General features: G+C 41.5%; 4 protein-coding genes across 4 annotated transcripts; 1 reads left to right on the plus strand and 3 right to left on the minus strand.

Annotated features, from left to right (window-relative positions):
* Positions 1–1,268: 1,268 nt before the first annotated feature.
* Positions 1,269–7,366, minus strand: LOC116608314 (dynein regulatory complex subunit 6). Its single transcript, XM_032369560.2, has 3 exons — positions 6,767–7,366; positions 2,740–2,926; positions 1,269–2,372 (listed from the first exon to the last, which is right to left on the minus strand). Exons 1-3 carry the CDS (start codon positions 7,280–7,282, stop codon positions 1,708–1,710), a joined length of 1,368 nt encoding a protein of 455 aa, XP_032225451.2. The 5' UTR covers positions 7,283–7,366; the 3' UTR covers positions 1,269–1,707.
* A 1,891-nt stretch (positions 7,367–9,257) lies between these two features.
* On the minus strand, positions 9,258–10,935 carry LOC5501226 (hemerythrin-like protein). Its single transcript, XM_032369564.2, has 3 exons — positions 10,782–10,935; positions 10,273–10,396; positions 9,258–9,599 (listed from the first exon to the last, which is right to left on the minus strand). The coding sequence occupies exons 1-3, from the start codon at positions 10,829–10,831 to the stop codon at positions 9,366–9,368; spliced, it is 408 nt and encodes a 135-aa protein (XP_032225455.1). The 5' UTR covers positions 10,832–10,935; the 3' UTR covers positions 9,258–9,365.
* Positions 10,936–12,626: 1,691 nt separating this feature from the next.
* LOC5514382 (poly(A)-specific ribonuclease PARN) lies at positions 12,627–14,755 on the plus strand. Its single transcript, XM_001634527.3, has one exon. It carries the CDS (start codon positions 12,759–12,761, stop codon positions 14,553–14,555), a length of 1,797 nt encoding a protein of 598 aa, XP_001634577.2. The 5' UTR covers positions 12,627–12,758; the 3' UTR covers positions 14,556–14,755.
* Positions 14,756–18,596: 3,841 nt separating this feature from the next.
* On the minus strand, positions 18,597–22,132 carry LOC5514381. Its single transcript, XM_048720465.1, has 4 exons — positions 21,835–22,132; positions 20,776–21,053; positions 19,279–20,011; positions 18,597–19,155 (listed from the first exon to the last, which is right to left on the minus strand). Exons 1-4 carry the CDS (start codon positions 22,107–22,109, stop codon positions 18,597–18,599), a joined length of 1,845 nt encoding a protein of 614 aa, XP_048576422.1. The 5' UTR covers positions 22,110–22,132.
* Positions 22,133–25,951: the final 3,819 nt, after the last annotated feature.

Here is a 25,951-nt window from a genome sequence, read left to right on the forward strand (position 1 = left end):
ACACACGTAACGACAGTGAACAAAACAAAAACAAAGACAAGCTTCCGTGTAGTGCGGATTGGCCGTATATCTACCTGAACACATCTCACAACGATTGGTTTTAACACAGCAAATGCCAACCAATGCATGAGAAACTTCCTCGCGCACCAGGTTCCACCCCTCTCTTGCAACCTCCTTGTCCTTGGGGTATGGGGTAGGGTGGACCCTGCTACCTTGCGCACCTGGGTCCACCCCTCTCTTGCAACCTCCTTGTCCTTGGGGTATGGGGTAGGGTGGACCCTGCTACCTCGCGCACCAGGGTCCACCCCCCTCTTACAACCTCCTTGTCCTTGGGGTATGAGGTAGGGTGGACCCTGCTTCCTCGTGCACCAGGGTCCACCCCTCTCTTGCAACCTCCTTGTCCTTGGGGTATGAGGTAGGGTGGACCCTGCTTCCTCATGCACCAGGGTCCACCCCTCTCTTGCAACCTCCTTGTCCTTGGGGTATGAGGTAGGGTGGACCCTGCTACCTCGCGCACCAGGGTCCACCCCTCTCTTGCAACCTCCTTGTCCTTGGGGTATGAGATAGGGTGGACCCTGCTACCTTGCGCACCAGGGTCCACTCCTCTCTTGCAACCGCCTTGTCCTTGGGGTATGGGGTAGGGTGGACCCTGCTACCTTGCGCACCTGGGTCCACCCCTCTCTTGCAACCTCCTTGTCCTTGGGGTATGAGGTAGGGTGGACCCTGCTACCTCGCGCACCAGGGTCCACCCCTCTCTTGAAACCTCCTTGTCCTTGGGGTATGGGGTAGGGTGGACCCTGCTACCTTGCGCACCTGGGTCCACCCCTCTCTTGCAACCTCCTTGTCCTTGGGGTATGAGGTAGGGTGGACCCTGCTACCTCGCGCACCAGGGTCCACCCCTCTCTTACAACCTCCTTGTCCTTGGGGTATGAGGTAGGGTGGACCCTGCTACCTCGCGCACCAGGGTCCATCCCCTCTCTTACAACCTCCTTGTCCTTGGGGTATGGGGTAGGGTGGACCCTGCTACCTCGCGCACCAGGGCCCACCCCTCTCTTGCAACCTCCTTGTCCTTGGGGTATGAGGTAGGGTGGACCCTGCTACCTTGCGCACCAGGGTCCACCCCTCTCTTGCAACCTCCTTGTCCTTGGGGTATGAGGTAGGGTGGACCCTGCTTCCTCGTGCACCAGGGTCCATCCCTCTCTTGCAACCTCCTTGTCCTTGGGGTATGGGGTAGGTTGCCTGGGCATGGCACAAAAAATCTTCAAAAGTCAAGCATATAAGGTCTTGTTTATTAAAAAAACTTTTACAAATGCTTTTTTAAACAACAATAACTTCTCTAATTTGATATCAAATTGTTCTTCAAATGTATAAAAATAGCTGCTTTAAACGGCAACAGCCAACATGTGGCTTAAATTAAGGTAATGTTTATAGCATAGTCTACTTAGCAGCCAGTGTTAGTGTCTTGCACAGAAGTTAGGAATTGCTATGCAGTCTCAGTTTCACACACACAGGCTAGGAATTGTTAAGCAGTCACGCCAAAGGCTAGGAATTGCTAAGCACGCATATAGGCTAGGAATTGCTAAGCAGTCTCAGTTTTATAATCACAGGCTAAGTAAGCTTATGTAGGAATTGCTAAACAGTCTTAGTGTCACATACACAGTGAATTGCATCAAACTGCAAAAGAGAAGAATATCATTTCTGGTGGTTTTAATTGATCAGAGAGGAAGAGAACCAGAGATCTCCCTCAGGAACTGCTGTAATGTCAATAGCAAGCTGGTTAGCAAGCTTTTCTCGCACCCTACCCACCATGTTTAAGCTTATCTTATTGCATCCTCTCAAGAGAAGTTTTGTCAATGCTGGCTGAATTAATGTGCTGCTTGGAAAATATAGCTCTTCCAGGAATAAATCAGTGATAGCCACACAATTACTGAGATCCAACACTCTTAATGAAGGGAATCTGGTGGAAAGGAATTTCATGCTGTCATCTGTCATTCGATGACAATTACACAGACCAAGGTACTTTAGGGACATCCCATAAGATGAAGCAATCAAGTTGATGCCGGCAGATGACAACTGGAAGCACCCTTTCAATTCTAACCACGATAGCTTTGGATGTCTTGCCACAAACATATTGTCTTTGACAGAGCTGAATGTTAGATTTAACTGTCTGAGATTTGCAAGTGCAGTCAGGTTTTGTAAGACTAGGCCAAGAAGACGCTCATCCATTGTTTGACTCAAGTTTAGGGATGTTAAAGTCGACAGCTTGGGTAGCCACTCAAGAGTCCATGACAGAAATCTGCCCCCTCTGAGGGAACCAGAAATGTCAAGGGATTCCAGAGAAGAGGGACAACTGTTCTCAAATACTGCATTTTCTATAAAAAAGGAAAATCTTATAAAAAGAGTGAACAGTATAAACAATATCTTTAAGCAATATCTAAAAGCAAAGGGTTTTATTTTGTTTAATCAAAAACCAGCTTTGTTGAGTTACAATCATCTTTATCAACTTCATTGTAATATGAGTAAAAAAAAGACAAAAATGTAATCTACCCATCAGTTTTCTTTGCATTTGGCCATGGTCCCTGAAAAGTTGACCCACTGGCAGCAGCAAAATTTTAGTCACATTGAAGCATTATACTTAATGTACTTAGGGGTATAGCTATAAATGTGGGGTATTCTGCAGTCTAACCAACATTTTTTTAAACAATAAATAATTGTTTGTATGTATGAAATAGTACTTACGGTCTGGTATAATTTTTTCTAAGGAAAGATGACGTATAAAGCATAACCCAATTGATGAGAGATTAGGGTTACTGATAAATACTGCGCTGATCCATTTGATGGGCAATTCATCACATCCATTAATCACAAGGCGCCGAAGATTGCCACAACAACAAAGTGCAGCTTTAAGTTCTTCAGAAAAATATTTCTGTGAAATATAAGGAAGGAAAGAATCTTAGAGGTGTCACATGGGATGGGGTCCCAGAGAAAAAAAAGATACGAAACTTGTTACATGAGAAGAGAGAATCTTAGTTGTGTAACAGGGATAGAGTGAAAGAGTAAGGGTTGGGATGGTGTTCCAGAGAAGAGCAAGATATGAATAAAAAATCAGAACAACAAACCATGGTTTGTTGAGGTATGTAAAACAGAAAAAGAAAACATTTGCTCGCTTACAGTTGAAACCAAATCTTGAAAGAACCAAACAATAAGAGGTCAGACAACAACAAGCATTTTTTTCCTTTATCAAATTTTGATAACAAGAACTTTTGACATAGTTCAAAAAAATTATGCAAATACTAGACCTTGCAGGTAGAAGGGATAATTGGCTGACTGGCTAACACTCCTGAAGCAACCTACTGTACAATTTTCTACAACAATACTTTATGATATTGAACAACAGTCATGGCTCAGCTCTATTCAAAATGACAACAGAAAGGAACAAGCCCAAAAGACCAAATTGCATACATTCAGAAAATTTAAACTGTCCCATAATTTAGAAGATTCTAGAGAAGAGCAAGAAGTGTCGCAGGATTTGATGTGCAAGATGTCAAGTTACAGGGCATTTGATATAAACTTATAGCAGACCACTTAAAAGAGATTAGTAGGTTATCTTGTGAAAATTGCATTTGCTAGAGACATGACAAGGAATTGGGAAATGGCTGCCATATTATCTGTGACCAGTTTTGGCAATTCTAATTTTCACTTTTCTGGCAAATAATGTAACTGAAAAATTGAAAAACTTGAGAAATTTTAAAGTTTTTTCCATTTTGTGGAAATAAAGACAACAATAACCAAGATGGATTTCCTTGAGGTGAACAAGAATGTTGTAATACAGAAGGCCTTTGAAATGTCAATAAAACAAAACGAAACGTCAAGAAATAGGAAGTATCTTGAAAGAAAATTTGTCAGATTGTCAAAATAGAGTAAACAGCACGGTTGGGCCAAACTTTGCTGTTAAGCAATGGCATGATTTTTGCAATATAAATAAACTGCGCCCATATTTATTAGGTGAGCACCGTGCTCAGCCTAGCCTTGCCTGCAGCTGCTTCTAGGGGCTGGATTCAAATCCCCCCACTTATAATGGCTGCGGGGGAGGCTATGCTCTGCCAGGGAAATGATAGACTAGACCACCTGTTTAGTTAGGTACACAATGCACAATTCAATCTTTCAGTCGTTCTTATTTTTAGTAGTTTTAGGCAAAACATGTTAGTATTGAATTTTCGATGATGCCGTAACCGAAAAATATCCCATATGATGCACTTGTGTTGTGGTGTGGTAATATATCATTCTACCATAACTGGTTCCCTCCAGTTTCTTATCATACTTGGAACCCCACACCTATGGTTCCAAGGAATTGTTCAGTTAACATGGGATTAGCTAAAAACAATGCTAAAAAGAAAGCACACTCTGATTGGTCCTTATCAGCATGTTCAAAATTCTTGCATAGTGTTTGTTTATTTCTCTTCGGTATCATCAAAGCTAAGATCTACTAGTTATACTAAAGGCAATGAAACTATTGATACCATAGAAGCTGCCCTAATACTATACAGTAGATATTATTAGTAGTAGTTATCAAATTCTCAGACAGAACTGGCGCCAGATATTAAAGAGTGTGAGTGAAGAGTGCTGGGATTTTTTGCAGTACTTCCCATGAATTTAAGTAAGCTTATCAAACCATGAAATTTGTGTTCAATCAGAGGTTTGCCTATTAAGAAAAAATATCCTGCGGTATTTTGGTGATGCTGACATTTAGTAAAATATCGATTTTCCCTTGCATCGGGTACATCCATTATCTTTGCGTTTCCTCTACACTTTCCAGGCCCGTAGTCAGGATTTTGAGCGGGGTGATTCGTTTTTTCATTTAAGCAGACCAAATTTCCGGTAAACCTCTCTTCTCGCCTTATTACACTAGGTAATTAATCTTGTATTTAAAATGTTATTGATAGGGTACTTTTTAGTATATAGCGATAATAATAAAGATAAAAAAGATTTTTATAGTCACTTTAAAGACATATTGATGTGCACGGTATATCTCCAGCCAAACGTTATATATTTTTGTTTGCTCTGAGGGGACCTTCAAGCCGGGTGGGGGAGGGGGGGTTCATCCGAACCCCAACTGGCTACGGGCCTGCTTTCTTGAAAGTGTAACCGTCGGAACTTGACATTTACCCTGCAGTTACGAAAAATCTAGAAACAAATGAAATACTGAAAGCAAAACTATCAGGTTCTGACACCAGCCAAAAAGTAGGCAAAAATAAATGGAATGAAACGAAAACGATCGAGCGAAAGGCAACGTGAGAACAAATACATGATGCAAGGCATGGACTTATAAGGATTTATTAACAAATTAAATAATAACTTTTAAGTGATAACAAACATAGTCAAATCACGAGAAAGGTAACCTAAACCAAAGGCTAGTTTTAAAACAAAGTACTTACAACCGGTAAATCAAACCGAACACAACTGGCATGATAGGCCCGTACGGACAGCGCTCTAAGCTTGTAGCTTATCTCTGCTGACTGTTTTCCCTGAGCAACTGCATATCTCGCTCCCGCATCACGCCGCGCAAGCAATGCGTCTCCTTTGCTCAACGGTACTAAACTAAAAAAAAACTAACAGATACTGTAAAAACAGCCGCTTTTATACTCGCTGGGAGACGCGCATTTTTCTAGGGACGCTAACATTTACTACCGTTCAAATTACTCAGCGTCCATTGTCCTGTCAAATTTAGAAACAAATCTTCCTGGGAAATGGTAAAAAGACACTTACTTGATTCAATTAGCACTATCAAGCTATTGATACTAATCTAAAGGAATTTGTAAACATGTTCATTATATCAATGTTCTTTCTGTACTTTGATTGTTCTTTCATGGGGTCACATCCACCCCTGCTTTTCTGTGCTTACTAACAGGACAAACAAACATCTTTTTATCACGATAAGAAAACAGGATATGATTAATTTGAGCACGTTGAAAGTAAATTCCTAGACGTGTACGGATCGAATTAGAATCACGTTTGAGAAACAATCCGTAAAATATGTAAAACAATTATAATCGCAATCCAAAAATCGCTTACTTAAAATCTTTGCAAAATCTAAAATAACCCAAAATACCACCAAGTCATAAAAGCATTCAAATCATTTTGTTACCTTCACCGGCTTCGTTGTTACTAAAATTTTTACCCTTGCATATACTGTAAGACTTTTGTAGTTTTGCTACACTAATACTGTTTATAATTTGATTAGTGCATTTGATTGTGCTACCATGTGAGTCATTGAAGCAGGACAATTTTGACATACTATGTATTTTGACAGCGGCCTGAAAAGGGGCGGTAGATGTTGCATCTAATATTTGCGTCAGGTGTCGATTTATTTTTCCTCTCCAATTTTTTAAAAATAAAATTGCCTGATACTCGGGATAGATTACAATTTGTATCCTGGGGGGATGGGGACTTTCATCAGATTTGTTCAGGGTTTAAGTCTAATCTCCCACTCTTCTCAGTGGCTATAGATTGGGGGTTTCAAACTACTAATGCATAACAGAGACAAAACCGGATTCAACAGCAACTTCCTGTTCCTGTATCCAGTAAAATAATCTAAAACTGTCCAAACATGAACTTTGCGAGCTTCTACTGGAGTTCAAAATGATATTAACGAAATAGCTTGATTCAGAACGAGACACTCTACTTGACTAGAAGTCAACATGTCACTAATTTTATAAAATTTACAAATGCAAACATACTTGAGTAATGAGTATCGTCTATTGCTTACCTCCCCTCGGCCAATTGCAAGAGGGCCAATTGTTAGATCTTCCAGGTTTACAAGATTCTGAAGGACCAAACACCATATTGAAGCATGTTTACATTTACCAAACTGCGAAAAATGCCATGGATACACTTCGCCAAGTTCTAACCTTCGCAGGCCCGGTGTAAATTTACTGATAAGTTTTAGAGTAGAGGGAGACACTCGAGGTAGAGTTAGTGCGTCAATGTCTCGCAATCCACATAACACTGTTTTCACGATGTAATCATTACAGCAGCCTTTATCTATTTGCACACGTTTTGCTTTCCTCGTAGCAAGAGTTTTCACAACCTGTAAGCATTTTTTGCGATTGTTGGCTTTGATAACAAATGTGGTTTCCCGCCATGCTTGCGAAGTACTGAACAGTCGTCGTAGAGTTTTGTCCACTCTTGATAAATTTGCTTTTTCTCCAGGGCTCAAATACTCAGCGATGATAAATATGACAACGGCAGGCAGCCTAGCGAGAGGAAAGTTAGAGTTCTGCATTGAATGAAACAGGAAATTGCATCTACTTCCGTCTGCCTCTGATTGTGCTGACTTTGGACAACCATGACGGAAACCGCTTAGGGGGTGGGGGGTCGTGGTTGCGTAATGACGTCATTTGTGTAAAAAAGACACAGGGCTCCCGTAATTTATAAAAAAGCCGAGGTCTTGTATCATCGTATTTTGTCGGAATTTCAATATTAACTCGGAGGTCGGAGGACGGGACGAGTATGTTTCATGGTTCAGGGGTTCTCGATAAAGACCGCTGATCAGCATGAAATCAAAATACAAATCAGCCGACTGGGAAGCCTGTGGTGTGGACACGAAAAATGGACTATAAGTGAAAGGGGGTGGGGGGTCGGGGTTGCGTAATGACGTCATTTGTGTAAAAAAGACACAGGGCTCCCGTAATTTATAAAAAAGCCGAGGTTGTATCATCGTATTTTGTCGGAATTTCAATATTAACTCGGAGGTCGGAGGACGGGACGAGTATGTTTCATGGTTCAGGGGTTCTCGATAAAGACCGCTGATCAGCATGAAATCAAAATACAAATCAGCCGACTGGGAAGCCTGTGATGTGGACACGAAAAATGAACTATAAGTGAAAGGGGGTGGGGGGTCGGGGTTGCGTAATGACGTCATTTGTGTAAAAAAGACACAGGGCTCCCGTAATTTATAAAAAAGCCGAGGTCTTGTATCATCGTATTTTGTCGGAATTTCAATATTAACTCGGAGGTCGGAGGACGGGACGAGTATGTTTCATGGTTCAGGGGTTCTCGATAAAGACCGCTGATCAGCATGAAATCAAAATACAAATCAGCCGACTGGGAAGCCTGTGGTGTGGACACGAAAAATGGACTATAAGTGAAAGGGGGTGGGGGGTCGGGGTTGCGTAATGACGTCATTTGTGTAAAAAAGACACAGGGCTCCCGTAATTTATAAAAAAGCCGAGGTCTTGTATCATCGTATTTGTCGGAATTTCAATATTAACTTGGAGGTCGGAGGACGGGACGAGAATGTTTCATGGTACAGGGGTTCTCGATAAAGACCGCTGGTCAGCATGAAATCAAAATACAAATCAGCCGACTGGGAAGCCTGTGGTGTGGACACGAAAAATGGACTATAAGTGAAACTCGCGCATGCGCTAAAAAGACCGCTGACCAGCGTGAAATCAAAATACAAATCAGTCGACTGGGAAATTTAAACCTGCTGCGCTCTCCCTCCGAGCAATGATAAAACTTTAATTTATAAACACAAAAGGGGGCAAATACGGGTACGCTATGGAAGAGCGGGCAAGGAAATTAAAAACAAATTTTTAGAGTTTTAGAATATGAGCCCGGCCACTGCCCCCCTCCAGTATGAGTCCGGCTACTGCCCCCGCCCCCATTAGCCTGGTCACTGCCCCCTCTCCTCTCCCATGAGCCCGGCCACTACCCCCCCCCCCTTCCCCTTCTTCCCCCATGCTCCCGGCCACTGACCCCTCCACTCCCAAATTAGCCCGGTCGCTGCCCCCTCTCCTCCCCCATGAGCCCGGTCACTACCCCTTCTTCCCCCGTGAGCCTGGCGACTGCCCTCTCCCCTCCCAAATGAGCCTGGTCGGTCATTGCCCCCTTCCCTCCCCCGTGAGCCCGGCCACTGCCTCCTCCCCTTTCCCTATGAGCCCGGTCACTGCCCCCTCCCCTTCCCTATGAGCCCGGCCATGGTCATTAATAATAATAATAATAAATAATAATAATAGTTTATTACGACACTCTCGCAGACAAAAGTCTGAATTACAGTGAAGGGTCATGCACACAACTACTCTACGCAATATTACTGAAATCGCACACTAACAAAAAATTCCAAATTCCCCCCCTCCCCCCCCACTCCATATCTTCCTTCTCCACTCAGGATATTTAACGAGCAGTCCCTTATTATTAGGAGCTTTGCTAAACCCAACAAGAGAAGGAAAGAGGCCAAAGAAATTAAAGTCGCAGACTATAATGCTCGCATTTACTACTGAAAACAGGTTACAGACTCATCAAGTATTACTACAAGCTACTGTCATGTTTGACGCTGAAAGAAAGCACAAGTACAATGAGCGGTACTATTGGATAAGCTTGCCCTTGTAGTGGAAGTCTGTGCTCTTAATGTGGTTTACGAGCCACTTCATGGAATAGTTGATCTCATCATCGCCAAGGTTGTTACCAAAAGAGCCAAACAATTCCAGGAATTTGTTATGAGCCGTGCAGTGTCCCTTGTAGTGTGCTCCGTCCAGCTTGCCGGCGTCCACTCCCTTCTTCATCTCTGCCTCCTCGGTCGTGAAGTGACCCTTGAATGCCTACAAATACATACAATTTTTAGACTAGATAAAAGAACGAACGAAAGAATGAAAGAAAGAAAACTGAGAAACAAACAAACAAAATAGAAAAAGGAGAAAAAAAGTTATTTCACAAGTTCTGTTGCATAACCAGTCGAAAAAAGTTACGCTTCTCAAATAATCAATCCTTTCTATGTATAAAACACACGAAATATTGCTGCAGCCAGCAAGTAAACAATAATCTCAATCTAGTCTAGCTGTTGGTTAGGAGATGTCTAGACACGACAAGTAAATAACGACCCAATCTAGTTGCGATTGGTGTGTTCTATTTGAAGTAATGGTTGAGTGTTTACGCAGTCTTTAACCTTTACTCTTGGTATAAAAACAAGGAGACAAAAGCCCCTGTCAACAAATTCTCCGCCCACACTTAAACAGTCTACACTTGCCACCTCTACGCTTAGACAACATGGACAGAGTCATGGACAACCCTTTACGAAATTCAAAGGTAAAAACTTCCAGTAATCCAGACATATCGCCGGTAAACCTTATAAAGCAGGGCAGTTGATGTAGCTTACGTGCGGCCTCGCAGGCTCGCAGAAGAAACTTCCTCGTGTCTACTCTTATGCAATGCTATGACAATGGGTTATAGGATACAAAAAGCCCAAGACACTACGTGACCTCCCTTTTTACTCACCGAGGCTGCCTTGCTAACCGCCCCAGCATCGCCACGTTTCGCGTCCACATCAAAGACAACATCAAAAAGCCCTCTGTGCTCATCGTCAAGGTTTTGGTAGAACACTTTGAACGATTCGTTCCATCTATTAAGAAAAAAAATTGGCAAAGGATCGCAGTTAGAAAATTTATCAAAGAGGTCCGGCTCAACACAAGACAGGTATATTAGTTAGTATATATTGGAGAGACGTGTAGCGGCGGTATAGGAAAAAAAATTGTTCAGTATTGGTATAGAAAAATATAATAATAAATGGAATAAAACTTGATTAATCTTATGATATCAAACCACACATGCAAATTTAAAGAAAAAAACCGCCCAGTTTGCTAGATGGGGACCGGGCGAATGACAAGAATTCTCTTGATTAAAGAATCAGTAACACGCTTACCTGTTATATAAATCACATAACGGTTGGATATAAGCAAAATTACCAAAACTAAACTATTTTTTTTAAAAATGTGTAATATACATGCCTGAATGGCTTTGGGATATCAAACGGGCATTCAATTGGTGGAAGTCCCATCTTCTTACTTAAAGTACACCCTCAGAGTCAAGGAATGGAGACTGGTATTATCACTGTAGTATCTCACTACGAGTGAGACTTATAGCGCTTCCTGGGGTTATATACCGACCTAACCAATTGTGCCCTGGGCGTATCCCGTGCGTGATGTACTGCACGCTCTAGGACTATTGGCCAAAGCTTGAGTATTTAGTAGTGATGGTTTACTACAGCATCTATGACATATTATTGATTTAGCCGGCTGCATCTTCTTGCGACATTTGGAAATCGTGCTGAAAGGCATGCCAGTAGTCCGTAGATTGAGATTGTTGTCAAATGTCCTGTCACTTCTAAGGAAATGTGAACGTAATTTAGCGGACAAATATTTATATTGAAGTGATACGTTTTTCGATAACCATGGTATTTTTTTATATGGAACTAAGGGTATGACTGAAAATCTGATTGACGATTATTGCAAGAGAGGCGTGAGAATCGAATATTTTGAAGTGGACAGGGAAATAACCTTTTCACATTCAGGTTCACATATACGACAGATATAACCCTATTCAAGGCACCGACAGTTGCATTCCAAGAAAATTAAATTTATTCTTTTTGAATACACTGGGTACCAGAGCCTCTATTTTCGCTTGTTTATTCGGAAATCCGACGGGATGAGGAAGCTCTGGTTAACACGGTACTTTTCAGGGCCGTAGCTAGCACGGGGACAGAGGGGAGGAGTTGGAGACACATGAAAAAATAGTGTTGGCCCCCGAAAATAAAATAAATATCTTAGGCATGCCCCCCTGAAATCAATCTTTTAGCTCCGGCCTTGCTATAATTGAAGGCATTTTTAAGGGTAAAAAAAGAGAGACTGAGATTAAGACAAAAGACAAAGACTCTGTTCTTACGCCAAACGACTTGAACTGTACCGTCTATTAAGCTTTAGGTGAAAATACCTTCTAAATCAAATCTCTTTCCTTTACACTACACACATTTTTTTAAGACGTCCGGGCTACCATATTCTAAGAACATGCTAAGATCATGTCGAACTTGATAGTTATTTACCTGGAAGCGCTTGGCCTTTTTAAAAAAAAAAATGGATTGATTTATGGAGTGAAGTTAAGTTTGAGCAAGAGACCATGATGGTCTCTTGGTTTGAGCGACTATATGGATACAAGCATTGGCCATTTCAGATGGCGTGTTGTTTGAGCAGTCGTCAACGTCGGGTAAATATTCCGTGATCAACCTTGAATGAAAAGTGATCGATGATTTTTTCCGGTAGATTAAATAATGATAAATTTGATCAATTATTTTACTTAATTTTGCATTTGACCAATTTACATCGAACGGTCGCATTTTAAGTTAATTATTATTGTGTGGATTATATGCAGTTGTTTAATGTTTTTGCTCGGAGGGAGCGCAGCGACAGGAGAGCAATTCTAATCTTGGTACCGCATATGATTTTTCGTGTCCACACCACAGGCCTCCCATTCGGTTGATTTGTATTTTGATTTCATGCAGATCAGCGGTCTTTTTAGCGCATGCGCGAGTTTCATAAAGTGGATGCGATTTTTCGTGTCCATACCACAGGCTTCCCAGTCGGCCGATTTGTATTTTGATTTCATGCTTATCAGCGGTCTTTTTCGAGAACTCCTTTACTGAAACATATTCGTGCCGTCCCCCGAGCATTCACTTTCTATTAGAAACTTCTAGTATTAATATATTCTGAGATGCAAACCGAAAATAATAATTGCGTTTGATAGTTGCAAGGATACCTGTGGCAGTGAGGTCCTGCGCCAGCGATAATTCTCGCAACCAATTGTGCATGCGCGTTGGCGGGAAAGTTCCGGTCTTGGTCGAGTATGTTGCATGGATTCTTGACGTTTAAGAACGCAAAAAATAGCATGTGAAACCATATATTCAGAAAGATACGCTTCTACCACGTCTAGTAATGGAAATATTGCGTTCCAACTTTTCACAATGCCTGCCAATTGTGTCCGAAGCTATTGAAGAGGCATCCTTTTTAGCAGTTGATGCTGAATTCTCGGGACTAAATTCACATTGGAAGCAGCAAAATGCGCTTGACTCTCCGCAAGAACGCTACACGAAGCTCAAGAACACTTCTCATGATTTCATTATCGTTCAGTTTGGACTGTGTGCCTTTATTTGGAATGAAAATCTGAATAAATATATAGCAAAACCGTTCAACTTCTACATTTTCCCTAGGCAAATCCACAGATCTACTCCTGATGTGAGGTTCCTTTGCCAAAGCTCAAGTCTCGATTTTCTCTCTGGTCATAATTTTGACTTTCAAAAGTGGATAACCCAAGGCATCTCGTACCTAAGGCCATACGATGAGCAAAAACTACGGGACAACTTTCAAGAACGCCAGGCTGAGCACAGCTTTGGTCCATTCACATCTCCGCCAGTACACTCGCCAACTGGGAGTTCAACCAAGAATGTATACAAGACCCCAGTTATAGTCCCACCAGAGCACCAGGAATTTGTCAGTGGGGCATGCAGTAAGATTGAAGAAATGGTGAAAGACCCAGATGGAAAAAGGACTTCACTTCCACCATGCAATGGCTATCTCAGAAAGCTTATATACCAAACTGTGAAACATCGGTTTAGATCAGGTATACATCTGGAGAAGAACATGAATGAGAAGAAAGAATGCTTCATAGTGGCAACTAAAGTTGATGATAATGAGAAGAAAACGTTTGAAGAGGAAAAAATGGCAAAAGAGGATGAGCTGATTGAGAGTGCTGTTGGTTTTTCTGCTGTTATGAAGATGATATCAGATTCTGGAAAACTTGTTGTTGGTCATAATATGCTTCTTGACCTGCTTCATATTGTTGACCAGTTCTTCTGCCCTTTGCCGGCTGATCTGGATGACTTCAAGGCCACCGTCCAATCTCTGCTGCCCAGAGTTCTTGACACTAAAGTCATGGCAACAACTCAGCCATTCAAAAACCACCTTCCATCTACTGTGCTTGGAGATTTAGTGAAACATTTGACTGTAAGTCCATTTAGAAGGCCAGAAGTTTTTACGGATCAGCAATTCAGTTTGTATGAGGAAGGCTCTGAAAACCTACATGAGGCTGCATATGATGCCTATATAACAGGACTGTCATTTGTATCCATGGCTAATTACCTGGGGAGTTTCCAAGACCCTCCCAAGGTGCACATTTCTCCCGACTCAGCCCTTGTTACCCCTTTTATCAACAAGATCTTTATGATGCGAATGGAGGACATCCCCTACCTCAACTTGGCAGGACCAGATCTCAAGCCTGCAAGGGATCATGTGTTCTTCTTGACATTCCCAAGTTCCTGGAAATATGTTGATATCTTGGATTTATTCAGCCCATTTGGATTTGTCTATGTTTCTTGGCTGAATGATGTCTCTGCCTATGTGTCTCTTGCAGTAAGGAATAAAAGCAAGGCTGTGCTTGATGCGCTCGATGTGTATGATGCTCCATATACAATCACTAGCTATGCTGAGTACCATGGCGATGTCATGTCTAGGTCGAATGAAATCCATGACGACGGCCAGACAAGCCCACAAGGTGTAGTACAAGGTGTTAAGAGACAGCATACTAGTGAGAAAGAAGACAATGCAGATGAGGAAGGTGAGAAGAAGTCTAAAACAAGACTCTCTACACAGGAGCTAGAGGATGGGGAAATAGATGAGCCTGAAGAACCTGTAGCAAAGAAGAAGAAAGTGTTTGAGGAACCCGAAGACTGGTGATCACCAAGTTTCAGATCATCTTTTAAAGAATGATTGACATGACACTACATATTTCAATATATGTACTGAACAAAGAATGATTAGTATAGAAGGGGTTAATTGTTTTCTAAATATTTACCTATTCAACTGTTGTTTTTGTCGTATTAGTGTAGTATAAAAGACAACTCCAGCATATGAAAACTGAATCTTTTTATACAGTAGAACTTGTTTACAGTGTGTAATTGTTTTAAACACAGAGAAAACCATCAAAGCATGAGAGCTCTTTGGCAGAAAGGATCTGAAAAAACATTTTTGGTATATTGCAGTAAAGTGTACAGTTTGAACCATACCAATTATTTTTGGGTATATTTTTGGTACACTTTCTTCTGTATCTTCTATGCATTGGTGGTTTGTGGGACAAAATGTTAATACAAAAGCAAAATAGTTCTCTTAAGTAAATAGTACTTTTAAGAAAAGTACTATGAGGTGTGAGGGAGGGGCATTCCTAAAACCTTGTGTGTGAAGTGGGAGATGGGAAGGGTGTTATTCTAAAATATTGTGTGTTGCAGTGGGAGATGGGAAGGGTGTTATCCTAAAATATTGTGTGTGTGAAGTGGGAGATGGGAAGGGTGTTATCCTAAAATATTGTGTGGGAGATAAGAAGGGTGTTATCCTAAAATATTGTGTGTGGGAGATGGGAAGGGTGTTATCCTAAAATATTGTGTGTGAAGTGGGAGATGGGAAGGGTGTTATCCTAAAATATTGTGTGTTTGGGTGGGAGATGGGAAGGGTGTCATCCTAAAATATTGTGTGTTGCATTGGGAGATGGGAAGGGTGTTATCCTAAAATATTGTGTGTTGCAGTGGGAGATGGGAAGGGTGTTATCCTAAAATATTGTGTGTGAAGTGGGAGATGGGAAGGGTGTTATCCTAAAATATTGTGTGTGAAGTGGGAGATAGGAAGGGTGTTATCCTAAAATATTGTGTGTTGGAGTGGGAGATGGGGAGGGTGTTATCCTAAAATATTGTGTGTTGGAGTGGAGAATGGGAGGGGTGTTATCCTAAAATATTGTGTGTGGGTGATGGGAAGGGTGTTATCCTAAAATATTGTGTGTGAAGTGGGAGATGGGAAGGGTGTTATCCTAAAATATTGTGTGTGAAGTGGGAGATGGGAAGGGTGTTATCCTAAAATATTGTGTGTGAAGTGGGAGATGGGAAGGGTGTTATCCTAAAATATTGTGTGTTGGAGTGGGAGATGGGAAGGGTGTTATCCTAAAATATTGTGTTGGAGTGGGAGATGGGAAGGGTGTTATCCTAAAATATTGTGTGTGAAGTGGGAGATGGGAAGGGTGTTATCCTAAAATATTGTGTGTTTGGGTGGGAGATGGGAAGGGTGTCATCCTAAAATATTGTGTGTTGCATTGGGAGATGGGAAGGGTGTTATCCTAAAATATTGTGTGTTGCAGTGGGAGATGGGAAGGGTGTTATCCTAAAATATTGTGTGTGAAGTGGGAGATGGGAAGGGTGTTATCCTAAAATATTGTGTGTGAAGTGGGAGATAGGAAGGGTGTTATCCTAAAATATTGTGTGTTGGAGTGGGAGATGGGGAGGGTGTTATCCTAAAATATTGTGTGTTGGAGTGGAGAATGGGAGGGGTGTTATCCTAAAATATTGTGTGTGGGTGATGGGAAGGGTGTTATCCTAAAATATTGTGTGTGAAGTGGGAGATGGGAAGGGTGTTATCCTAAAATATTGTGTGTGAAGTGGGAGATGGGAAGGGTGTTATCCTAAAATATTGTGTGTGAAGTGGGAGATGGGAAGGGTGTTATCCTAAAATATTGTGTGTTGGAGTGGGAGATGGGAAGGGTGTTATCCTAAAATATTGTGTTGGAGTGGGAGATGGGAAGGGTGTTATCCTAAAATATTGTGTGTGAATTGGGAGATGGGAAGGGTGTTATCCCAAAATATTGTGTGTTGGAGTGGGAGATGGGAAGGGTGTTATCCTAAAATATTGTGTGTGAAGTGGGAGATGGGAAGGGTGTTATCCTAAAATATTGTGTGTTTGAGTGGGAGATGGTAAGGGTGTTATCCTAAAATATTGTGTGTTGGAGTGGAGAATGGGAAGGGTGTTATCCTAAAATATTGTGTGTTGGAGTGGGAGATGGGAAGGGTGTTATCCTAAAATATTGTGTGTGAAGTGGGAAATGGGAAGGGTGTTATCCTAAAATATTGTGTGTGAAGTGGGAGATAGGAAGGGTGTTATCCTAAAATATTGTGTGTTGGAGTGGGAGATGGGAAGGGTGTTATCCTAAAATATTGTGTGTTGGAGTGGAGAATGGGAAGGGTGTTATCTTAAAATATTGTGTGTGAAGTGGGAGATGGGAAGGGTGTTATCCCTAAATATTGTGTGTGAAGTGGGAGACGGGAAGGGTGTTATCCTAAAATATTGTGTGTTGCAGTGGGAGATGGGAAGGGTGTTATCCTAAAATATTGTGTGTTGGAGTGGAGAATGGGAAGGGTGTTATCTTAAAATATTGTGTGTTGGAGTGGGAGATGGGAAGGGTTTTATCCTAAAATATTGTGTGGGAAGTGGGAGATGGGAAGGGTGTTATCCTAAAATATTGTGTGTGAAGTGGGAGATGGGAAGGGTGTTATCCTAAAATATTGTGTGTTGGAGTGGGAGATGGGAAGGGTGTTATCCTAAAATATTGTGTTGGAGTGGTAGATGGGAGGGTGTTATCCTAAAATATTGTGTGTGAAGTGGGAGATGGGAAGGGTGTTATCCTAAAATATTGTGTGTTGGAGTGGGAGATGGGAAGGGTGTTATCCTAAAATATTGTGTGTGAAGTGGGAGATGGTAAGGGTGTTATCCTAAAATATTGTGTGTTGGAGTGGAAGATGGGAAGGGTGTTATCCTAAAATATTGTGTGTTTGAGTGGAGAATAGGGTTGAATAGTCAATGAATGCTCTGTAGGGATATGTAGATTGTGCTCAGCAACTTTTAAGCAACTTTTGGCGTTTGAGCAACTTTTCGTAGGGCCAGCAACCTAGGGAAGCTTTTGCCTTCCTTGGCAACTTTTGAGCAACAAATTGGTATAAAATCGACCCAAACCATCAAAAGGTTGGTTGTTTCATCTAAAAAATAATTTTATCAAAGTAGATTTTATTAAAACGGCTCCTAAATGGTCCTGGACAGTCCTCACTCGTTTTACGTGTGCCCACGAAATCTGGACAGCGGCTATATTTATCGGGGTAGGTACTCCACACGCGAAGTGTACCGAAACTCTTTTTATTCAACGTATAATTAATTAATTTCTGGTGGCATTTTTTTTTTTTTGGATATTTTCAGCAACTTTTCCCAAATTTACTAGCACAATCTACACATGCCTACCTTCTGTTAATTTTTGACAACATTGGGGGGGGGGCACATGCACCCGGTGCCCCACCCCTAACCAGCAATAAGAAATGCCTTACTCCAACTGGGAGGGGCTTGTGGTGCTCTATCTGTATGTGATATCATAGAATATGCCACTTCAAAAGAAGTACTACTGATCCTTTTGGAAAGTCTTCGAGGTAGGAGTCTTGTTATCATTATACAGTGGAACTTCGTAAACTCAAACCCTCGAGGTAGGAATCTAGCAATCATTATACAGCGAAACTCCATTAACACAAACCCTCGAGGTAAAAATCTAGCTTTTCATTATACGGTGGAACTTCGTAAACTCAAACCCTCGAGGTAAGTCTAGCAATCATTATACAGTGGAACTCCATTAACTCGAACCCTCGAGGTAGGAGTTTAGCAATCATTGTACAGGGGAACTCCGTTAACTCGAACTTTCGGGGTAGGAGTCTAGCAATCATTATACAGGGGAACTCGAACCCTCGAGGGAAACCATAAACTGATCGAGTTAGGGAGTTAGAGGGTGCAAAAAGTAAAACTAGAAATATTACAAATTCACTTCTGTTTTTAAATGCTCGTTTTATTTTTAAAGGCTGCCCTTTCATATTCATCCCTTACACATCAAGTTGGCGTCAAGTCATTATTGTCGTTTGCGTGTACTTCTCACTTGTTAAGTTCGCTTTCGTCTTCCACGTTGGGAACATGCGGGATTTTTTGTGGTTCTTTTATGGAGATGTCCACTTTTGGAGGCGTGGGAAACACTCTCGGTGGATCGGTCATGTTCCCATGTACGTTGTTATCAGGGTCATCGTAATTGATATTAAGAAGCAGCGGGAGAATGTGAGGTTTCGACATCGAGAGACGCTCTTCTGGTGGCTTAGGGAAGACACGTTTGGAGGAAGTGCGTTTGATCTTTGGGAAATGCGTCTCAGCAAGGGTTCTCTCGAGTCCACGCGGTACTTTTAGCGATGTGGTACTCCAATGTATATCTACATGGTGGCCAATCACGTCCTCAAATTGCCCAGTCAAGGTAAATTCATACTTGCTCTCGTCGGTAAGAGCATTGATCAGGGTTTGTGCATGGGAATATCTCGCTTTCATCTCATGCCATTCCCATGGTCGCATACTTCGGTCACTTTGTTTCTTAAGGGCGCTGTAGAACGGAGTTGACGAGTCGCCAAATTTGTACTTGAAGGTTGGTCTTCTATTTGAGCCGCGGTGCCTTGAGAAAGAGAAAGTTTCGCATTAGAAATACTAGTGGCGATTGTAGTCATACTGGTAATAGTGGTTATAATTTACTGGTAGTGGCAGTTGCGACTTACTGGTAATGGTAGTCACGACTTACTCGTAATGGTAATTGGTAGAGTCTCCGTCTTTTCCTCCTCCCCACCTCAGGAATCCGTCCAACTCTGCAGAGAAGTGCACAATAATAGTCGCTGTGTACGGTACGGTGGTTCTCGTCTTTGTCAGCAGAATACGGTACTGAGCAGCTGTGAAGGGTTTGAGCGTCTTTGTCGATGTGACTGTGCTCGTGTATTTCTGCGTATTTGCAGTGCTGTCCGTCTGGGTCGACGACTTCTCGTAGTTAAAATTGTACGACGCTTTTACTCCCACCCCTCCTGTTGCATCGGGAGGGGTGTAGCTTAACTCGATACCGACTCCATGTGTCTTTTTCCACGAGCTGGTTGTCGTGTGGGTGACGGTACGCGTGCTTTCCACTTGCTCAGAAACCGTACGTGTTACTTCATGATCCTCATTATTTCTTTCGCTTCCAGATATGTACGACTGAGGTTTCAATGTCTGAATAACTGGTTTGCCGTAGACTATGTTCTTGACGCCAAACTTGAAGTCTCTGTAGTGCATCTTGAGCCTGTGATGATTCATGTAGCCATTGCACGGGCCTTTCCTGTCCGCTTCCCAGCTGTCCCCGTTTCGTCTAAAGTCCTCTCCTACGGACTGGGCGCGGCAGCTCGCGCACCATCCGTAGCCAAGATAGTGAGCAAGTAATGCCAACTCTGCCATGGTCTCATCCATAACACGGGTCTTGACATCATCCAAGGATTGCATCTTTGGGGGTGCTAAAAATGGGAGTAAACCATCAACTAATTCAACAATTAAAAAAAAAACGTCCGTGCATATTATTGCAAAGACAGCGCAGTTCTTCTATTAAAAAGGTATAATGGATAATGTTATATTTTGGAGAATATGGATAAATTACTTCGAAAGTAATTTCTTATCTGTAATCTTACAAAAAATCTATTGGATATCCTTGCAGAGCGGCCGGCCTTTTAGCACCATTTGCCATTCAGCAACTAACTGTGTGTGATGTGAATTGTGATAATTAGACGCCAAAACTTAGCTTCAATGTTCATATAAGCACTCAGGGGTATACTTTCATTATGTAAGGTCCTTAGGTTCGTGCAAGGAAACACCGTCCCCAAGGTTTGTCCCCCGATTTTTACATTATTTCAAATAGTCATCCTTTGGAGAACTCCTTTTCAAAAGCCTCGCGTGCTTCTATTTTTTTTTTCGCGGAGCTCCGCGAGCCCTAATAAGGCTACGGAACCAGGCCTTTTCCAGCACACTTGCACTAAGAAAACACGTGACATTTTGAGTTGCAAACTAACTCAAAATAAACACAGAAATAGCTGCCATTGCCAACTCAGAAAGCAACGAAAAAATGAAATCTTTTGACAATAAAGGCCTTCTGACAATTAACGTCCTGGCTTTTTACGTTTTGCTGTTGTTATTGTGCCGCCAAAAGCAGAAACGCGCGCGGGTTTTTACTCAAAGAGTCAGGTGATTCCATAGTGCAAATCGCATTTTTAAGCTCACAACTTACTTGGAACCATTTTACAACACTTGAACATTTCAATGCAATAGATCTCATCGCAATTGCCTCTGTATAATCCAGTCATGAAGTAGCCATCCCTACACTTGCTGGTGCCCTCCTTGTCGAAGCTGGCCCGCACGTCTTGATCATAACAGTGTCCGTACCAGTGAGGGTGGTTGGCGGGCTTACAACACTTGCCGACCTCGATGTTATCCAGGCTCTGGCCGTCGTTTCGGTACAATCCACGGAGGAAGTAACCATTCGGACATGTGTTCCAACGATTGTTCCTGAATGATAAAGAAATACACCGTGAAAACTGAAGACTCCCTCTCCCCCCCCCCCCCCCTCCCCTTCCTCCTTCTTGTGTCATAGTAAGAAACAATAATTCTGTGCTTAGTCTCTGCGATCCTTCGTACAGAAAATGTTTATGTTGTATATTCTACATAAACAACACACAAGGTGTGAGGAGTGACGCGTACCAGTTTATTGGAGACGATATTACAAGTATAGATGTAATGTAAAATATACAAACATGTTCATGTATAACAACTAGCAGAAGACTGGGGAAAAACAACCCCGGAAAAAAAAAACGACGCGTTATGCAAACTGGTAAGTGAAAGACGAATGTAATTAGCTAAATATATAGGCATGGGTGAACCTCTAGGGAACGCGCAAGGAGCGTATTCCAAATGCCCAACATAAACACATTTCTAATAACTTGAATTTTCTTAATTAAACTGCGAGTTTTAATGTCCCCTTTGCAAATTTTTCGGTCTTTCGACCCGAAAAAAAAAAAAAATCGGTCTTACATCGCATTTGACGTACCGTGACCTGAAAACTTAATTTAGCCATATCTATAGGTATATACCTATAACTAGATAAAACTAGCTTCGGATATCACTTCAGCCTTAATATTCTTCTATATTCGCCGTCTTAATCCTCCCCCTTCTTTCGTCCCACTTGCGTGCAATACTTTATTCTTATTTTTAGTTCTCTCTCAAAGTAAGACATACATTTACACGCGTCATTTATAAGTCAAAACAACTGCAAAAACATCCAGTCTCTCACCTGTCAAAACTACTCCACCAGTCAGCCATGATACAGGACGTGGCTTGGTTCCAGTAAGGCCTCGGCCTGGCACAACAACGCGCTTGCTCGATCAGAAATATCCCCTGATATCCTGAAGGTTTGTTTCTGTAGAGTCCGTTCATGTACTGAGTAACGGATCCACAAGTTGAGAAGCCTTTCTTGTCAAAGCTGCTCCGCCAGTTCGCCATCTCACACGATGCATCACAACACACCATCACAGCACACAAAGCCAAACCAATGTAACAGGCTCGCATCTTTAACACTACAGGCTGCAAAATTTAAAAAGACATGGGCTATTATGGAACCGGACGATTTCGTTTTCTTGCGAATGAACTAAACATAAAACAATAACGTATAGACAAGTCGAAAAAGTTAAACAAGAAAGACATTTGAACACTGCTACACACGCCGCTATTTGGCATCCATTGGCATCGTCGGCCAAGTTAATAAGCAACAAAAAAAACATTTTTCACAAATATCGTTTAGATAGCATCAGCCTTTAGTTGACCTAGTGGATCGTTTTTTTGCAAATATACCATTGATATGTTCGAGAGTAGAGGATAGTAAGGGACAGACTGGTTGATAAATGTTAGGGCGAATCTTACAGCCCTTACCTTCTATACATTCCAGAGTTTCTTCGTCAGTTTGCGATGAGAGCGTTTGTTAAACAGATTTGTGCGTCTTATTTATAGTGCAGAGCTTGCAAATAAACATGTATGGAAAAAGCATTTTTTATTTCTCATGCGACGAGTTACATTATTTCCTTTGTCTTGCGTCGGTGATAAAATGCGTCGGCAGCGGGAAGAGAAGAAAAAGACAAACAGATTACATCACACTAATGTAAAGGATTGTTATTCCACTTGTTTTGATAGATTACTTATCTTATGTACCAAAATGTAATCGGTCGTGAAATTTATAAAGAATCATATACAAATATGACAACCATGTAACTGACCAAAAATGAATATCCGAAATGATATTGATACTGGCGTTGATATTGACAATGCCGCTAAACTTCCTTTTTTCAATTTTCAAAAATTGAAAGACAATTACTTAAGTAAGATTTTAATTAAACAAAGTTCTTACATTCTGTTGTTGCTGAAACATTAAAAGAGACCCAAATTCCTTTAAAGGGTGTGTCTAACAACTAATCTAACAAAAAAAGATGATAAGTCCGCACAAATAGAATTTTCGTCCCGTGTCGAAATTCATTTCTTTGTATTCTTTGTTCTGCAAGAATTCCTTCTTCCTGCTTGTATGTGATATAGAAAAAATAATGAAACCTCCCAGTGTAAATCACAAGTCTCATTTTCTGTTATTTTTTAGTTATTTTTGATACGTAAATGTTATCAGCTTTTGGCAAGGCGGTGGTTTCAAAACTTATGGTGGGGCAAACAGCCAACACGCGCTGGTGAGACTCTGGCCCAGCAAAACTTGCACTTTGTAGAAATCTCATTGGGAGGTGCTGTCCACAGCTGCTCAACGCACATGAGAAATAACAATTTCGACCATGAGATGGTGCCCACAGGTGCCCTAGATGGCGGAGGTGACAGCATAATGGGGGTGTAAAATAAAGTGATTGAATGACCAATGTTTCGGGACTTTGAAAGCGGCTATGCTCACAGAGGGAGGCATATTTACCACTGCACTTGAATAAAGTGGCTATGCTCACAGAGGGAAGCATATTTACCACTGCACTTGAATAAAGTGGCTATGCTCACAGAGGGAAGCATATTTACCACTGCACTTGAATAAAGTGGCTATGCTCACAGAGGGAAGCATATTTACCACTGCACTTGAATAAAGTGGCTATGCTCACAGAGGTAAGCATATTTACCGCTGCACTTGAATAAAGTGGCTATGCTCAAAGAGGGAGGCATATTTACCACTGCACTTGAATAAAGTGGCTTCGCTCAAAGAGGAAAGCATATTTACCGCTGCACTTGAATAAAGCGGCTATGCTCACAGAGGGAGGCATATTTACCACTGCACTTGAATAAAGTGGCTATGCTCACAGAGGGAAGCATATTTACCGCTGCACTTGAGTAAAGTGGCTATGCTCACAGAGGAAAGCATATTTACCGCTGCACTTGAGTAAAGTGGCTATGCTCACAGAGGAAAGCATATTTACCGCTGCACTTGAATAAAGCGGCTATGCTCACAGAGGAAAGCATATTTACCACTGCACTTGAATAAAGCGGCTATGCTCACAGAGGAAAGCATATTTACCGCTGCACTTGAATAAAGCGGCTATGCTCACAGAGGAAAGTATATTTACCACTGCACTTGAATAAAGCGGCTATGCTCACAGAGGAAAGCATATTTACCACTGCACTTGAATTCTTCGAGGAGTAGTTTTTCCCCTATATTTCTGGTGTCAAATGTTAATTACAACACGAAAAGGTGACAAAACATGACAAGCAGATTATTAATTACTTTTTTTGTTTGTGTGACCCGCATTTTTATTATTTTCATGTACTAATATTCTACAACATGTTCTATTGAGTTTCACGCTGTTGTATCTTTGTAGCTTGTGTGTCTTATTTCTATAAAAGCACAAATAATGTGCTTTCAATTTCTCTTTAGTCAAGCTAATCCGTGTACAAAAGAATCGATCATAAAAAAACGCACACATAGGGTCTTAATTCAGGGTTCGGATATATCTTGTTCATATCATTGTTTTGTCGGGGTAATGAAATATAAGGCTGTGTCGCCAAGCCTGCGTTACAAATGGTTTGCCTCTCTTTTACAATCACGCCCCGATTTTATGCTCCCGCTCAATTCCGAGTCGCACAAAGCATCTATTACCATAGGCTAATTCAAGAAGAGAAACCAAGATATTTTCAATGAAATATCGTCAATAACGTATCAGACTACATTCGTTGATTGTTATATTGAAGTTTCCTTACGAATAAACCGTTGTATTTCATTGATAAACAATAACAAATAAGTGGTTGATTAGGGAGGCCGTGGGTTGATCGACATTCTTTAAACATCGCTAAACCTTAATCCCCTTAATCCCCATGGAGACAATATCAACATATCGAGAGTATTGAATATAGATAGGCTTAACTAATTCAATACGTGCACGAGAATCACAATCAATCAATATCTCTGTTTTATCAACCTTTTTATACGTGGGTTTCAGAAGTTCACAGCCTAGTCCAATGTGTTCTGACCGGGTTTCCTGTGGCGAGTGAAAGTGTCGTGCTCATTTAGAACCTATTCCCTCGCGGTTGCCCCGAGCACACCCGATGAGGCAAATCTACAGGGTGGTTATCCACCGCCCATTTTTGAAATTTGCTTATATACTTTTTGTACCATCCTCCCTTTTTTTATGTTCGTTTTCTTATCTTCCCCCCTCCCTCTGGATTCGTCAATACCTAAGAATTACTCAAAATATCCAAATTCAAAGGAATCGAACTTTAGTTCGATGTGAGTACAGGGTGTTTCAAAAGTTCGTGGACACTTTTTAAATTAATATAACTGCAGTTTTTAATAGTCCGATTTCAAGGAGATTTGCAGGAAAACAAGGTGCATCAACGTAGCAAGCTACCATATTTATTTCAATAGTTTGCGTGTCCTCCTTTTGCTTTAATAACTTCTTAAGATGCTGTGGTATGGGGTGAGAAATTTTTACCAAAGCATAAGATAAGATGCCCAAATTTCGGTCTTTGAGCCACACAAACAACATTGTTTTTTGAGTTTGGGTGAGCAAGTACTAAGGGCACTCGTCAGTAAAGAGAAAGTCGTCCCATTCAGTAACTGACAAAACTTGTACTTGCCTGCGAGCTTCAAACGGGATTTTCACACCCGGGTGCTCAATAATGGCTTTTTATGCCGCTGAAAAGGTTTCCACCCCTTCCTGGTCATGTATCTCCAGACGGTTGGCGAAGACCCTAAGAGAGCTTTTCTCTTGAGATTTTTTCTTTTTTTTCGGGATAAATATCCCCTCTTGTGCATAATATTTTCAAAGTCGTAATTTGCAGCTTGGTTGAGCAATTTCGCCCCTCGAATTCGAGGTGTCGGTAAAATTTCCTCGAACTCGAGTCCACTCTTGCTTCTTCCTAGAATTTTTGCTATTATTCCAACCATT

Source organism: Nematostella vectensis, chromosome 2, assembly GCF_932526225.1.
Source record: "Nematostella vectensis chromosome 2, jaNemVect1.1, whole genome shotgun sequence".
NCBI lineage: Eukaryota > Metazoa > Cnidaria > Anthozoa > Actiniaria > Edwardsiidae > Nematostella > Nematostella vectensis.